At 40.9% G+C, this 15,607-nt stretch overlaps 1 protein-coding gene across 4 annotated transcripts in view; it reads left to right on the top strand.

The window, feature by feature from the left end:
• LOC121568030 (fibroblast growth factor receptor 2) overlaps nt 1–15,607 on the top strand; it is a 111,432-nt gene that overhangs the window by 36,546 nt on the left and 59,279 nt on the right. For all 4 annotated transcript variants that reach the window (XM_041878595.2, XM_041878585.2, XM_041878578.2 and 1 more), the window contains exons 4-5: nt 4,218–4,292; nt 7,776–7,945. In XM_041878595.2, the coding sequence (XP_041734529.2) occupies nt 4,218–4,292; nt 7,776–7,945 (245 nt within the window). The remainder of the gene's footprint in view (nt 1–4,217; nt 4,293–7,775; nt 7,946–15,607) is intronic.

Raw genomic sequence — 15,607 nt, 5'->3', positions numbered from 1 at the left:
TAGCCTACCGCCGTCGCACGCATTCTCTTCCTTCAAAAGTTCAAAAAGTTACCATGATGAGATGATACATGCATTGTGAACTGCGCTCCTACTGAGATGCGCGGTCTGTCCCCACCCTGAGCGTTGATGATTGATCATGCAGATAGCAGAGAGAAGGCCATAGAGAAGCCAGATTTAGACATCACATTATTTAGCAGTTCAATTTCAAGTCATGCTGTTGATAGAAGTAATTTATAATAATTTACCAGTTTCTCGCAGTTATTTATCCTGGGAAAAGGGAGTGGGTTTGGGCGGTAAAACTCAGTAACCTGTTTCCCGGTATTCAACCCTCCAAATTGATTATTGATACTACCTAAATCATGTAAACTGGAACAACCATCTCACTAACTGGTATATTAAGTCAAACTACTAACAGATTGGATTAGTTTAGAAAAATATATGTTATTTATCTTTGTGTAGCATAAGATTAATCAACCAATCAATCAAGTGTCTTGCACAAGTATTCATCCCCCTTGGCATTTTTCCTATTTTGTTGCATTACAACCTGTAATTTAAATAGATTTGTATTTTTATTTCATGTAATGGACATACACAAAATAGTCAAAATTGGTGAAGTGAAATGAAAGAAATAACATGTTTCAAAATATTTGAAAGAATAAATAATGGAAAAGTCTATGTATGAAAAGTCTCACCCCCTTTGCTATGAATCCCCTAAATAAGATCTGGTGCAACCAATTACCTTCAGAAGTCACATAATTAGTTAAATAAAGTCCACCTGTGTGCAATCTAAGTGTCACATGATCTGTTACATGATCTCAGTATATATACACCTGTTCTGAAAGGCCCCAGAGTCTGCAACACCACTAAACAAGGGGCACCACTAAGCAAGCGGCACCATGAAGACGAAGGAGCTCTCCAAACAGGTCAGGGACAAAGTTGTGGAGAAGTACAGATCAGGCTTGGGTTATAAAAAAATATCCGAAACTTTGAACATCCCACGGAGCACCATTAAATATATTATTCAAAAATGGAAAGAATATGGCACCACAACAAAACTCACGGACCAGGCAAGGAGGGCATTAATCAGAGAGGCAACAAAGAGACCAAAGATAACCCTGAAGAAGCTGCAAAGATCCACAGCAGAGATTGTAGTATCTGTACACTTTAAATGTCTTGGAATGGCCTAGTCAAAGCCCAGACCTCAATCCAATTGAGAATCTGTGGTATGACTTAAAGATTGCTGTACACCAGCGGAACCCATCCAACTTGAAGGAGCTGGAGCAGTTTTGCCTTGAAGAATGGGCAAATATCCCAGTGGCTAGATGTGCCAAGCTTATAGAGACATACCCCAAGAGACTTGCAGCTGTAATTGCTATAAAAGGAGGCTCTACAAAGTATTATTTTTTGGGGGTTTGCTTCACAATAAAACATATTTTGCATCTTCAAAGTGGTAGGCATGTTGTGTAAATCAAATGATACAAACCCCCCCAAAAAACAATTTTAATTCCAGGTTGTAAGGCAATAAAATAGGAAAATTGCCAAGGGGGGTGAATACTTTCGCAAGCCACTGTACATACAAAAACACAGATATTGAAATAAACAATTCTTAAAATCAACCTGCAATAGAGCATGTTGGGAAATATGATAATGATGGGTGTGTTTTTTTAAAATACAGAACATACTAATTTGAAATAAAAACAATCATGGAAAATATATTAACTATGTCAGTACTGTATATGTAAAATGATTACATGCACAAATATTCCCATATAGGTACAGTTTAAAACATTCTCACACCTACAGTTGAAGTCGGAAGTTTACATACACTAAAGTTGGAGACATTAAAACTCATTTTTCAACCACTCCACAAATTTCTTGTTAACAAACTATCGTTTTGGCAAGTCGGTTAGGACAACTACTTTGTGCATGACACGAGTCATTTTTCCAACAATTGTTTACAGACAGATTATTTCACTTATAATTCACAGGATCACAATTCCAGTAGGTCAGAAGTTTACATACACTAAGTTGACTGTGCCTTTAAACAGCTTGGAAAATTCCCGAAAATGATGTCATGGCTTTTGAAGCTTCTGATAGGCTAATTGACATAATTTGAGTCAATTGGAGGTGTACCTGTGGATGTATTTCAAGGCCTACCTTCAAACTCAGTGCCTCTTTGCTTGACATCATGGGAAAACAAAAGAAATCAGCCAAGACCTCAGAAAAAAAATTGTAGACCTCCACAAGTCTGGTTCATCCTTGGGAGCAATTTCCAAACGCCTGAAGGTACCACGTTCATCTGTACAAACAATAGTACGCAAGTATAAACACCATGGGACCACTCAGTTGTCACACCGCTCAGGAAGGAGACGCTTTCTGTCTCCTAGAGATGAACGTACTTTGGTGCGAAAAGTGCAAATCAATTCCAGAACAACAGCAAAGGACCTTATGAAGATGCTGGAGGAAACAAGTACAAAAGTATCTATATCCACAGTAAAACGAGTCCTAAATCGACATAATCTGAAATGCCGCTCAGCAAGGAAGAAGCCACTGCTCCAAAACCGCCATAAAAAGCCAGACTACGGTTTGCAACTGCACATGGGGACAAATATCGTACTTTTTGGAAAAATGTCCTCTGGTCTGATGAAACAAAAATAGAACTGTTTGGCCATAATGGCCATCGTTATGTTTGGAGGAAAAAGGGGATAGCTTGCAAGCCGAAGAACACCATCCCAAACGTGAAGCACGGGGGTGGCGGCATCATGCTGTGGGGGTGCTTTGCTGCAGAAGGGCCTGGTGCACTTCACAAAATTGATGGCATCATGAGGAAGGAAAATTATGTGGAAATATTGAAGCAACATCTCATGACATCAGTCAGGAAGTTTCAGCTTGGTCGCAAATGGGTCTTCCAAATGGACAATGACCCCAAGCATACTTCCAAAGTTGTGGCAAAATGGCTTAAGGACATCAAAGTCAAGGTATTGGAGTGGCCATTACAAAGCCCTCAATCCTATAGAACATTTGTGGGCAGAACTGGAAAAGCGTGTGCGAGCAAGGAGGCCTACAAACCTGACTCAGTTACACCAGCTCTGTCAGGAGGAATGGGCCAAAATTCACCCAACTTATTGTGGGGAGCTTGAGGAAGGCTACCCGAAACGTTTGACCCAAGTTAAACAATTTAAAGGCAATGCTACCAAATACTAATTGAGTGTATGTAAACATCTGACCCACTTGGAATGTGATGAAAGAAATAAAAGCTGGAATAAATCATTCTCTCTACTATTATTCTGACATTTCACATTCTTAAAATAAAGTGGTGATCCTAACTGACCTAAGACAGGGAATTTTAACTAGGATTAAATGTCAGGAATTGTGAAAAACTGAGTTTAAATGTATTTGACTAAGGTGTATGTAAACTTCTGACTTCAACTGTATCTTTTTAAACTTCATCAGATTACTCAAACTCCTGAGTTTTTTTCTAAGAGTGTAAATGTAGTATACACCTGTGCCTCTATATGGCTCTGTACACATGCACCTAGCTGTGGATAGTATTGGCAGAGTAGGCAAGGTATACAATTGCTGGACTGCAGTGTGGCTTTGGCTACTTTACCTGTGAAGAACCAAGATGCTCCTACATCCCTGATCTTTTGAGGTTTTGATGCTTTTTTAATAGGGTGGTAGTTGGGGAATGGCCATGGAAGGGTTGTGGAATGGGAGGGTTTTCTGGGTCATGTAGTTGTAGTTATTCAACTTTTCTTACAAACGTCAGTGAGTCATGCTGTCCTTGGTTACGTATGAATATGATTTTGTGAACAGTGTAAACATCAATATTATATCACCTGATCCTGCCACCTCACCTAAACACATCAGTGCATGTATGAGCATGTGCTGCAGTGAGTGTGTGTGTATACGTGTGTGTGTGTGAAGGCATGTGTGTGTGCATGCGTGTGAGTGTATGTGTGAGTGTATCTGTCCTTGGTTACGTATGATTATGATTTTGTGAACAGTGTAAACGTCAATATTACATCACCTGATCCTGCCACCTCACCTAAACACATCAGTGCATGTATGAGCATGTGCTGCAGTGAGTGTGTGTGTATACGTGTGTGTGTGTGTGAAGGCATGTGTGTGTGCATGTGTGTGAGTGTATGTGTATGGCTGGAGCTGTCCTGAGTGGTGGCAGAGATAGCAGTAAGTAACCGTGGTCATCTCTACAGATGCCATCTCGTCTGGGGACGATGAGGACGACACAGAGCGATCGGAGGATGTGGGGGCGGACGGAGAGCAGATAAGTGAGTATGGGCATAGTATTGTGGGGACAGTGTGGGGACAGGGCAGGAGAGGCTGTGACCGTTGTCTTCTGTAGTGGGGGCATTAGGGCAATATGTGAACTCAGCAAATAGGTTGTCATTTTCTTTGGTTGTTTTTACCCTCATTGTTATATAATAACACTGTTGTGGAGCTGAGGTCCATGGTTTGGACTTTCGACCATCAGGTCAAATGTCATCATGACCAAAGTTACTATACTCCTAAATGTTTGTCTTTTTGTGTGTTGTGTGCACAGTGTTACTAAATCTGGTAGTTTCATCAGTTCAAATCTGCAATGAGATCTCAGCTGTACTGTAGCATTCCTGTGTATGTAGTGAGTCTGGAAGTGTGTGTCTGCTGGGAATGTGTATGTGTATGTGTGTGTGTATTGTGAGGGTGATGTTTGTAAGCCTATCTCTCCCAGGCCTTCTAGGCGCTCCAGGGAAGAGGAATTCCTAACATTCCTACTGTAGCCGGCATCTCTCAGGTAGTCAGGCCCCAAGGAGCCAGTCAGCTGGACTCATCCATTATGAAATGCTCCCATCTGGACAGGGTTAGGGACCAGATGGGAGATGGGCTGTATGTGATGAGATGTGTGTGTGTATCACAGGGCCAAAGTGAAGAAGAGGGCTTCCACATCTTGTTAAAATTGTCAACACGCACCGCGCCTAATAGTGGGCTCAACTCCCCCACTTTTCACTGACTATAATTGCCTGAAATCCATTAAATATGTCGTCTAGGAACTCTGTAAGGGGAGGAAAATGGAGAGAAAGAAAAAAAACTGTTTCTGGTGGTAATAAGCTGTTTGAAAGCAAAGTAAAAACTGTTCTGGCAGCTCAGTTGAATTTTCTCCTGGTGTTTTTTCTAAGAATTCAAAACCCGGGAAGAGTGGGGGAAGAGAGGAAAACGAGGGGAAGGTTGAGGCCTTTTAACTACAGCGTTCTGGTTTGGATCAGCACCAGCACTTCTCTGTGTACGCTGTGAAGCTCTGGCCCTTGGCCCATTTCTGGAGGGGGGTTGTGGAGGCTTTTTAAGGAAAAAAGGAAGGAGGGAAGGAGAAGGGGGGTCTGAGCATTGTGCTTGGGGCCATTCTAAGGCCCAATGGGTTAGATTTCAGTGTCTGCCTCAGCTCGTACTCTGTACACTTTGATTCCACTTTCTTAAAAAGAGATTGAACAACAACACAGTCACAACCTGGCCCCCACTAAAACACTGGGAGAAAAGGTTATGAGCTAAGTTGTACCCCCTGCCCAGCGTCAGGTTGGCTGTGATTGGAGGAGACAAGCAAGGCGTACGGAAGGATCATGGAGGAGGCTTTGTTTTTCGGGGCAGAATTGACGTCAGAGTGGATATGGGGTTCCACTCCCATTGGTTCTGCTGTTCTAACTAATTCTCTGGCCTGTTAAGGAGATCAACCTTAATTGCTCCCGTTTGTTTTCGTTTGAAACATCTGTAGGGTACAATTTACAAGCTTTTAATAGTCTATTATCATTAGCTGCTTTGTTATGTTTGTCCTAGGTATACAGTATATGTAGCTGTAGTACCAACTCTACAGTATGGGGCAAATGTACAACTTTAAAGCAATTAATACTATCATTTGACACTTAATGTTTGTGCCTCACTCCTCATTCTGAACGTTAAGCACATTCTTGTTTTGGAGACATAGATAACCTGAGCTAACCCCAGACTGCCACAGAGTAAACAGCAAGAGAAGCTATCTGGATCCAGAGAGCTTAAGGGGCCACACAGGGTCCTAGGGGCCACAGAGGGGTCTTAGGGGCCACAGCAGTTGGTCAGTGAGAGTTTGGCCTCATCTGGACAGAGGTTGGGGGTTCTTTGAAGTCTCGCTACCTCCGGACGAGCGGAGCATGGGAAACAGACCCGGTCACCTTTCACCATCATACCATCATGTCCCGTGCTCATCATCAGACGCAGCTGCTGCCACTCCGGGGTCAGAGTTCACCTGAGAGAGACGAGCTCCTGAATGGGGGCAGTCGCCACCTTAACCTGTCTGACTGTCTGTGTGTCTGTAGGGAGGAGTGTTGAAAGAGAAAATAAGATGGCGAGAAATAGGGGACAGAGTGAGAAGGAAATGGGCTTAAAAGAGACTAACTAGTCTAATTATAGTGCGTTGGTTCATCCTGGAAGGAAGAGCATGGTTTACTTCTTCTGTATCAAAGTATGTGTGTACTGTCCGGTTTGCATGCCAGAGAAAATGATGGGAGGTGACCGACTCTGATAGTATTCTGATTGCTCTCTGGTGGACGGAAGAGAGGAGTGGGAAGAGGGGCTGAAACAGGGAGAGAGAGGTGGAAAGAGAAGGACAGAGGCCCAAGAAGGCTAAAGGAGTGTCTAAAGGCTACAGTAACCCTGGAGTGTTCCCCCTCTTCTCCCTGCTCCTGTAAGATAGATATAGGAAGTGATGGTGGGGAGGACATCAGTTGTGTTGTTTCGCTCCAAGTTTCTCTTCTTTCTGAGTCCATCTGCTTATGCAATCACTCTCCCAGGTGCCGAGAGAGAGCTAGAGAGAGAGAAGATAAAGTGTGTGTGTGAAAGAGGAAGAGGGAGAGAAAGAGGGGGGGCTTCAGGGAACTACAGAAAAGGAGAGATATGGGGTGAACGAGCTGCAGTTACAGTATGTAGGCCAGACAGAAAAGGGGTGTTCCTAACTTCCTATACAACCCTGTGGGGGTGTGTTTGAATGAAGGAGCGTGATCATTGTGTGGGTAACTTACCCTTTACAAACCAAACATCTCTCACTCACAACAAACGTGAAATAATCTTTCTCCCTTCTGGAACATAATGATTATTCAAGGGTGAAAAAAAAACACTAACTGCAACTAGATTAAATGGATGTGATGGTCTAGTTACCCTCTTGGCAACGCGTCCTGCAACCCTCAAAAGAGACCAAATGTGTTTGAGTTTTAAGTGTTTCCAGTGTGAACTGTAGTTACGTCCCAAATGGCACCATATTCCCTATTTAACGCAATCCTTTTGACTTGGGCCCATAGGGAATAGGGTGCCATTTGGGACGTAGCCTGTGAAGCCATGGCTGGGTTGTAAAACTGGGTTGTAAAGCTGGGTTGTAAGTCCATACAGCCCAGTGTTGTGAAGGGGGCTAGGGGAGTGTGACTAACAGTTTAGGGCTTGCCACCTCGGACAATAGGGCTTTGGTCAAAAATAGTGCGCTATATAAATCGAATCAAATCAAATTTTATTTGCTACATGCGCCGAATACAACAGGTGTAGACCTTACAGTGAAATGCTTACTTACAAGCCCTTAACCAACAATGCAGTTTTTAAGAAAAAAAAAAAAAAAGTGCCATTTGGGACATGGTTTTAACTAATAAACTATGTGGTAACAATGGAAACTTTCTGGTACTGTCTGGTACTTCCCAAATATCATATGTTATAGGTTCCTGTTTTGCTATAGATGGAGAAAATCTAATTTGACATGTTGACTTTAGGGGCGCCCTATTGGACGATGCTGGAGAAGATGGAGAAGAGGTTACATGCTGTACCTGCTGCCAACACAGTCAAGTTTCGCTGTGCTGCCGGGGGCAACCCACGTCCTAAGATGCGCTGGCTGAAGAACAGCCGACCATTCCGACAGGAGGACCGCATGGGCGGGTACAAGGTACGAGAGAGAACCCCGCACTGCAGCATGCTGGCACATGGAGTTTCTCACGACTAGTGCCTTGAAATGAGTCTATGTAATCAAATGTTTCATTCAAGTTTACATTTGTGACTGTTGTTTAGAAAGGACTTATACTTTCAATGCTATTGTCTGTGTCTTGATTTTGATGCAGACTGTTGCCCTTCCATTTTGGCTCTTAAAATCCCCCAATTAAATGTGTCTGTCACCCACCCTCTCTATACCATCACTGGAGAAAGAGGAGATGACATGAGGGCATGGGCTGCTGGTGTGAAATTGTACTCAGTCATCCGTGTGTGTGCTCTCGACGGGACACTTTACACACTATCTCTCAACCCCAGCTTTAAATGTCTCTCAACTCCCCCAATTAGAAAACTGAAGCTGAAGTAATTAATATTCAGGGTAAACAGGTCACACAAGCTTTTGGGAACAGGATATTGTGGACCCATTGTTATGAGTTGTGTATGAGGCTATGAGTTGATTTACACTACATTTTACATTTTAGTCATTTAGCAGACGCTCTTATCCAGAGCGACTTACAGTTAGTGAGTGCATACATTTTTTTTCATACTGGCCCCCCGTGGGAAACGAACCCACAATCCTGGCGTTGCAAACGCCATGCTCTACCAACTGAGCTACACGGGACTACACTGCTACTGCTACTACTGTTGAGCTGCGCATCCTAGTTAAAGTTTACGGAGTGGCTGCGGATCTGACTTTCTGGACCCCTTTTCCCGACAGCTAAAGGTCCCGAAGCTTCTGCGCATGTGCAGGATTCTCTACTTTACGCACAGTCTCTGCTGTACTTGTAGAGAACATGCTTACTCTGACGAATGGTGCTTATTTAAAAAGTTGATCAAAGCTGAATCAATGTCTGCAATATCACATAATGATAGTATTCAACATAACAGAACCAAATATAATCGCATAGTATAACGTTACTGTAATACAGAAAACGGTAGGCGACAGTTTGTTAACACCATCTGTTCTAAAATGTGCTACCTGTAAACAACACTATAGGCTACTTCGAAACCATGTCGATAACTAGGGCTGGGAATTTCCAGGGACCTCACAATATGATATTATCACGATACTTAGGTGCCGATACGATATGTGTTGCGATTCTCATGATTCTATATGTATTGCGATTTGATGTTCCAAACATATTGCCCACCATATGTCTGCTGCAGAGGTGCAAGACAGAGCCATGAAAAAACGATCAGTCATGGAAATAAAAGTGCTGAAAACTAATTGGCTCCCTATAAAAAAAAGAAAAGATTGAAAATAAGCTATGAAGAAAAATAGTTTTGGTGCAGGTACAGGTACAGCCAACTAATTCAAAAATAATACTGAGATACTGTCAAAATGATATGATACGATATATCATCAAAAATAATATCCCGATATGTAACTGTATCTATTTCCCCCCCATCACAATCGATAACTGAAGAAGATCTAGATGCATATCCCCATGAAACTGGTTGAGATCAAATGGATGGAATGCAGATGCTGCATGGATCTTTCACTGGTAAAACTTGAAGAATTATCCTTCACGATTGACAGTGAGAAATGTGAAGGGAGGGTGACCACGAAAATTGGTGCTTAAAGTAGAGGTAAAGCCAGTGATTTGGATCATCAGGAAAAGTGATCGGCGGGACGGGGCGGTTACCTACGGATACGCAGCCTCTGCCTAAAGTTGAACAGAGGGGACGATCCTATGTTCTGCTAACCCATGCTGTTTGCACATTCTTCAAACTCAAACGATGTAAACACACCAAGAGCACACTAAGACTCAATTTTCAACCATACAAACACACACACACTTTCCCTGCAAATGTAGTCCTAAAGTTTTTTTTTCTCAATACATTTGATTTTAATATTTTTGTGGCATCTTTTTATTTTGAATAGATGTTTGAAAAAGTCCATGTGCATAGCGTACATATAGGACGCATGGGGAGGGAGTAGCTCTGTTTTGTACCTTGAAACTGTGATTATATGTAGAAGCCAGACAGCATAGTTTAAATTAAGCAATTAAAATTGATAGATCAATATATCCCCAAGCACCTGGGAGAGAGTGAGCGATCAGTTATATACTGTACAACAACGAACCAATCTGTGGGTAAAGCGACGCTGCGACTGAAACCCAACAAGCCATGGCTTCCTTTAGAGGAAAAGACAAACAACTTGGAGATGCAAATGAGAGCAACAAACAGCTGAAGGATATCCAGGAAAACATAACTAAAATGCTCTAAATGCTCACCAAAACAAACAAACTATTATTATCTGTTGTACAGTATAAGAGGCCTCTTGGTGCGTCTGAGGGTTTGTTAGTGGCATCATTAGCCAGGGCGCAAGGGCATACCCCCGATCTCCTAATGAAACAAGTCATTAATGAAGAAACCCACTTTTTGAAACCAACAATTGGAATTTGAAATTACTGAACAATGCTTACCAATGAGCCATGCGTCTCCAGCAGCTCCTTGTTACAGGCGCATTCCCACAGAACTGTTCTGCAAAATATAAGAGTCATGTGCACCTCCTGGGAAGCGGGAGACCACGTTCAAGAGATGGTTGTCGGAGTCACAGATGACTTGCACATTGAGTGATATTGCTTGCGGTTGAGGTATGGGAATGGGTCTGGTGAGGGTGCCTTAATGCGCACGTGAGTGCAGTCTATTGCCCCGATTACGTTGTGCTGACCCGCAATAGAGTAGAACCCTCTCTTGACCGGCAGCTGTTGTTGCGCTGTGTAGGGGAAGAAAATATATTGTGTGGCCAGTTGATTTATTCCATCCACAACTCGTGGGAGAGCGCGGCTTATGGATGGCTGTGATATGCCCACCTGGTCTGCTAACTCCCGCTGAAATGTCCCAGTGGCTAAGAATCCCAAGGTGGAGAGTACCTGCACATGAGGTGGTATGGAATTGGACCGTTGGGTATGGCTTCGCAGCGCTGGCTCCAAAGTATCACACAGCTCCATTAAAACGTGTCTTGGAAGCCTAAACCGTCCGATCAAGTACTCGTCAGTCTGCAAATAAATCTACGTGATCCTCAAAGATGCGTTCCCTTCTCAGAGCACGCTCGGCAATGTCGTCAAGCAGCAATAGATGTGCCATTTTGATAGCATGCCTGATGTGCAGAAACAGGCCCATTTTGGCCCTATAAATAGCGCGATCAATCACCACATAATGCAGGATTTAATCAGCTTAATTGCTGATGTAAATTGCAGTGTTAGTGTTTCTTTGCATACTATGATTTAAAAAAAAACAAATGATCAGAAATACATTACAGTAAAATACTATCATTGTAAATGACTGTAGAATTAAATGAAATGCAGTAACCAATTATTTGGAGCAAACTGTCATCACTCAAATGTGCGTAAGAATGCTCTTGAGTGTGCGTGGATTTTGTTCTTAGCTAAGAACAAATCCAAGATGAGAAAACATTAGTGAATGTCAGAATCTTCGTAAAAAGTGCGTAAGTGGGGTTTAAGAACACATTACTTCGTAAGAACGGTTGGTGAATGAGGCCCATTGTCCCTACCGGAAGACGAGGAAAAAGGAGACCTTTCCAGCTACGTGATCAAGCTGATATAGAAGGAGCTTGGCGTGGATGTATCACCGGAGGATCTGGAGCGATGCCATCGGATCGGCGTGAAGCAGAAGTACGCTAAATACCCTTGCAAGGTCATCTTTAAGCTGTGGAAGTATCAGACCAAAGTCAACATTCTGAAGGCACAGGGGGAAAGGAAATCAAATCCATGGCCAGTCCATTCGAATAGTCCAGGACCTGTCTGCTAAGCTGAGGAAAAAAACGCAAGAAATTCATTCCAAATCAGACAGTCACTGGAGGAAAAAGGAATCAAGTCTCAACTCTGATTCCTGGCAGTGCTGTGGGTATGGAAGGGAACACAGAGAATGGAGTATACAAGCGCAGATAAAGCCCTGAACAGGCTGCAGGAAAGGGTGGGTAAGAATGAGAGGGTTGGACAAGCTTGGCTTAGGTGGGCAAGGGTGAGTAAAGATGGGAGGTGGGGATAAGCTTAGCTTGGGTGGGGTGAAGGGGGGAGAACTAGGAGGGGGTGATGGAGAGGTATGGATTTGGTTTGGGAAAGAAAAAAGGATGGACTTAATTGTACTACAATGTAATTGCATTTCTTTTTTTGTGACTTGTAAACCCATTGTAAAATTAATACAAGTTCTGGACAGATTAGGAAAGGATGTCGAATCATTATTATTTCCTGTTTGTCATTACAACTAAGAGAGGGGCTATATCCGGTGGACTGGGAGGGCATAAGACACTTCTCTGATGTGTGCGTGGGGCCTCCACTCATCCCATTTCAGTCACTCAGAGGATCCACTCACCCCAGGTAGACCCCCACCAGCCACTATGCTTTAATTAAATGTATAAGCTAATACAAACTAACCACAGTACTTAAGTGGCAGTCTTTCTTCAAATGTATGTACCAGATACAGAGTGTGCAACGCTGTCATCAAGGCAAAGGGTGGCTACATTGAAGAATCTAAAATCTAAAATACATTTAGATTTGTTTAACACTTTTTTGGTTACTACATGATTCCATATGTGTTATTTCATAGTTTTGATGTCTTCACTATTATTCTACAATGTAGAAAATAGTAAAAATAAAGAAAACCCTTGAATGAGTAGGTGTGTCCAAACTTTTGACTGGTACTGTATCTATATACAGTATGTAATGTATACAATAACTATGTATTTATACTATGATCCTCCCATTCTATGGAATGCCCACCGCCCTCATATGTCATGTCTGCTAAAATGTTTTACTTGTTCTTCAATGATACATATCAATCAAACATGGTTTGTTAAAAATAGACACTTACAAACAAATACAAGGACATGTTTCAGTTTAATGCAATATGCCAAAAAACAAGATATAGATTTATCAATAATGGCTGTTGATGCCAAAAAGGCTTTTGACCATCTTGAATGGCCTTTCCTATTCAAAACTTTGGAACCTTTCAACTTTGCAGCTGAAATAATAAATTTCATAAAAGTATTGTATAAATGTTCTAAAGCAAAAATATACACAAATAATACATTATCTGATGAAATTGCTGTAGAAAGGGGCACAAGACAGAGATGTCCCCTCTCCCCTTCCTGTTTGCACTGGCAATTGAACCGCTTGCAGAAGGAATTAGACAGGACCCAAACGTAACAAGTATCAGTATTTGTAAAAATAAATATAAACTAAACTTATTTGCAGATGATCTCCTGATATACTGTACCTGACCAATATTTTCAGAATATATAATACTACATAAAATCTCAGGATATAACATTTACGTGAAAAAATATATAATAATGGCAATAGGAAAAATAAAAATAATAACTCACGATTTACAGCAATCCTTTAAGTGGACCACAAAAAATATGAAATACTTAGTAAGTGACAACAAACAACAAATAATAAAGACAACTTTATTCCATTACTCAACAATATGAAGGCAGATCTAATTAAATGGAATAATCTTCACATACATTTTACAGGTAGAATAAACCTATTTAGAATGGCATGGCTCCAAATGTTTTTGTATTTATTTATTTACCCCACCGAAGACATTATTTTAAAATAATATACTCGGTCATAACAGACTTTAAAAGGAATGTTTCACATCTTCTTAAGTCTGAGGGTGGTTTTAACCTTCCAGACTTGGAATTGTATCAATTCTCTACCTAAGGCTTTTACTTGCAACATATAGTTAAATGCACTAAAGACGAACAATGGATACATATTGAAGATGCGCATGCTCATTCCCAGAATATTTTCAAAGGATAAAGCTAAGAACATTAAAACTTCATAGTTTAGAACACTATAACAATTAGAAGAAAATGAAACATATTCTACAAGAACCAATATCACTCCCTAAAAACACAACCTTATAGAACAATCCTTGGATAGCTTCACCAATAAATTGGTCCACATGGAAAACTAAAGGCATAGAAACCGTAAACGACTTGGTAACAGGAAATAAATGTATTTCCATTACAGAATTAAAATGTAATTTTGGACGGACCAACCGAACAAAAATATAAACGCAACATGTAAAGTGTTGGTCCCATATTTCATGAACTGAAATAAAAGATCCCAGAAATGTTCCATAAGCACAAAAAGCTTGTTTCTCTCAAATGTTGTGCAGAAATGTGTTTACATCCCTGTTAGTGAGCATTTCTCATTTGCCAAGATAATCCATCCACCTGACAGGTGTGGCATATCAAGAAGCTGATTAAACAGCATGATCATTACACAGGGTACACTGTGCTGGGACAATAAAAGGCCACTCTAAAATGTGCAGTTTTGTCACACAACACAATGTTACAGATGTCCCACCCATGGCTGAGCCCCTGCCCAGTCATGTGAAATCCATAGATTAGCACCTAATTCATTAATTTCAATTGACTGATTACCTTATATGAACTGTGACTCAGTAAAATTGTTGAAATTGGTGCATGTTGCGTTTATATTTTTGTTCAGTAGTTGTAGGCCTTCATTGTAAATAAGAATTTGTTCTTAACTGACTTGCCTAGTTAAATAAAGGTTAAATAAAACATTTAAATAATAAAAGAAAATTGAATTTCAGAAGTAATACAATGTAAACTTACTTTTAATCCATCTGTCTGCATATTTCAAGACATGGCATATGAGGGTGAAGTGAGAACCAACGGGCTGGAGAATTCTCTTCTCATCTTGAAAAAACATATACAAAAAATGTCTAAATCAAATCAATCAACACAATGGAAAAATCAAATTATGTATTATTGAAATATTGAAATAGCATGGGCGACTGAGAAAAACATATTGGTGCAATTTAAGGCCAAGTGGAAAACAATAATGCAGCCACTAGGGATGGGGATCTGGGCAGATGAGATGTAGTCGTAGTTTGTGCGCGTCTGTAAGTTGTTGTTCATATGTATAAGTTTGTATTTAAAAATATATAAAAATGGCCAGGACACTTTATTCCAGGTATTTTTCTGTCATTTAAATCCTTTTGGGGGAGGGAAAAATGCTTTCAGTGTAAACTTAAATGATGAAAACAGATATAAAGTATGTAGAAAAGAGAATGGACTTATATATTTAAATATATATAATCTTTGAGAACTAACAATCACCAAAATAAAAGCTAGACAATCCAAAAAATTAAAAAGCAAGACAAAAACAATGAATTTAGCAATATTGATTTTGTTATTCTGTTTGAGCAAAATAACACTGCATTAACCATGGCAAAATTCATAGAATTGCATGAAATTAGCTTTAAACTGCAACATTTTCTTGCAGCTCCATGGTAGAATATGTAGAATCACAGGAAATTAGCTTTAAAAATGCAACATTTTCTCTCAGCTCCATGGCAAAATGTGTAGAATGCAGGACATTAGCTTTAAAACTGCAAACATTTCTCTCAACTCCATGGAGAAATGTGTAGAATTGCAGAGAATTGTTCCGCCAAGAAATACACTGCCTAGATGGGGTCCTCTAAAATGTTCTCTAAAATTCTTCCGCACCAATGGGCCGACTGCACCCATTGCTACACCCCCTGCCATGCTCCCTGCCATGCCCACCACCTAAGCCCCCTTTTGATCCAGAAAAAAACCCATCAAGTTTTCTTT

The sequence above is a fragment of the Coregonus clupeaformis genome, chromosome 1 (assembly GCF_020615455.1).
Source record: "Coregonus clupeaformis isolate EN_2021a chromosome 1, ASM2061545v1, whole genome shotgun sequence".
NCBI lineage: Eukaryota > Metazoa > Chordata > Actinopteri > Salmoniformes > Salmonidae > Coregonus > Coregonus clupeaformis.
The sequence above is the reverse complement of the archived record's forward strand: the minus strand, read 5'-3'. Positions and strand labels throughout refer to the sequence as shown.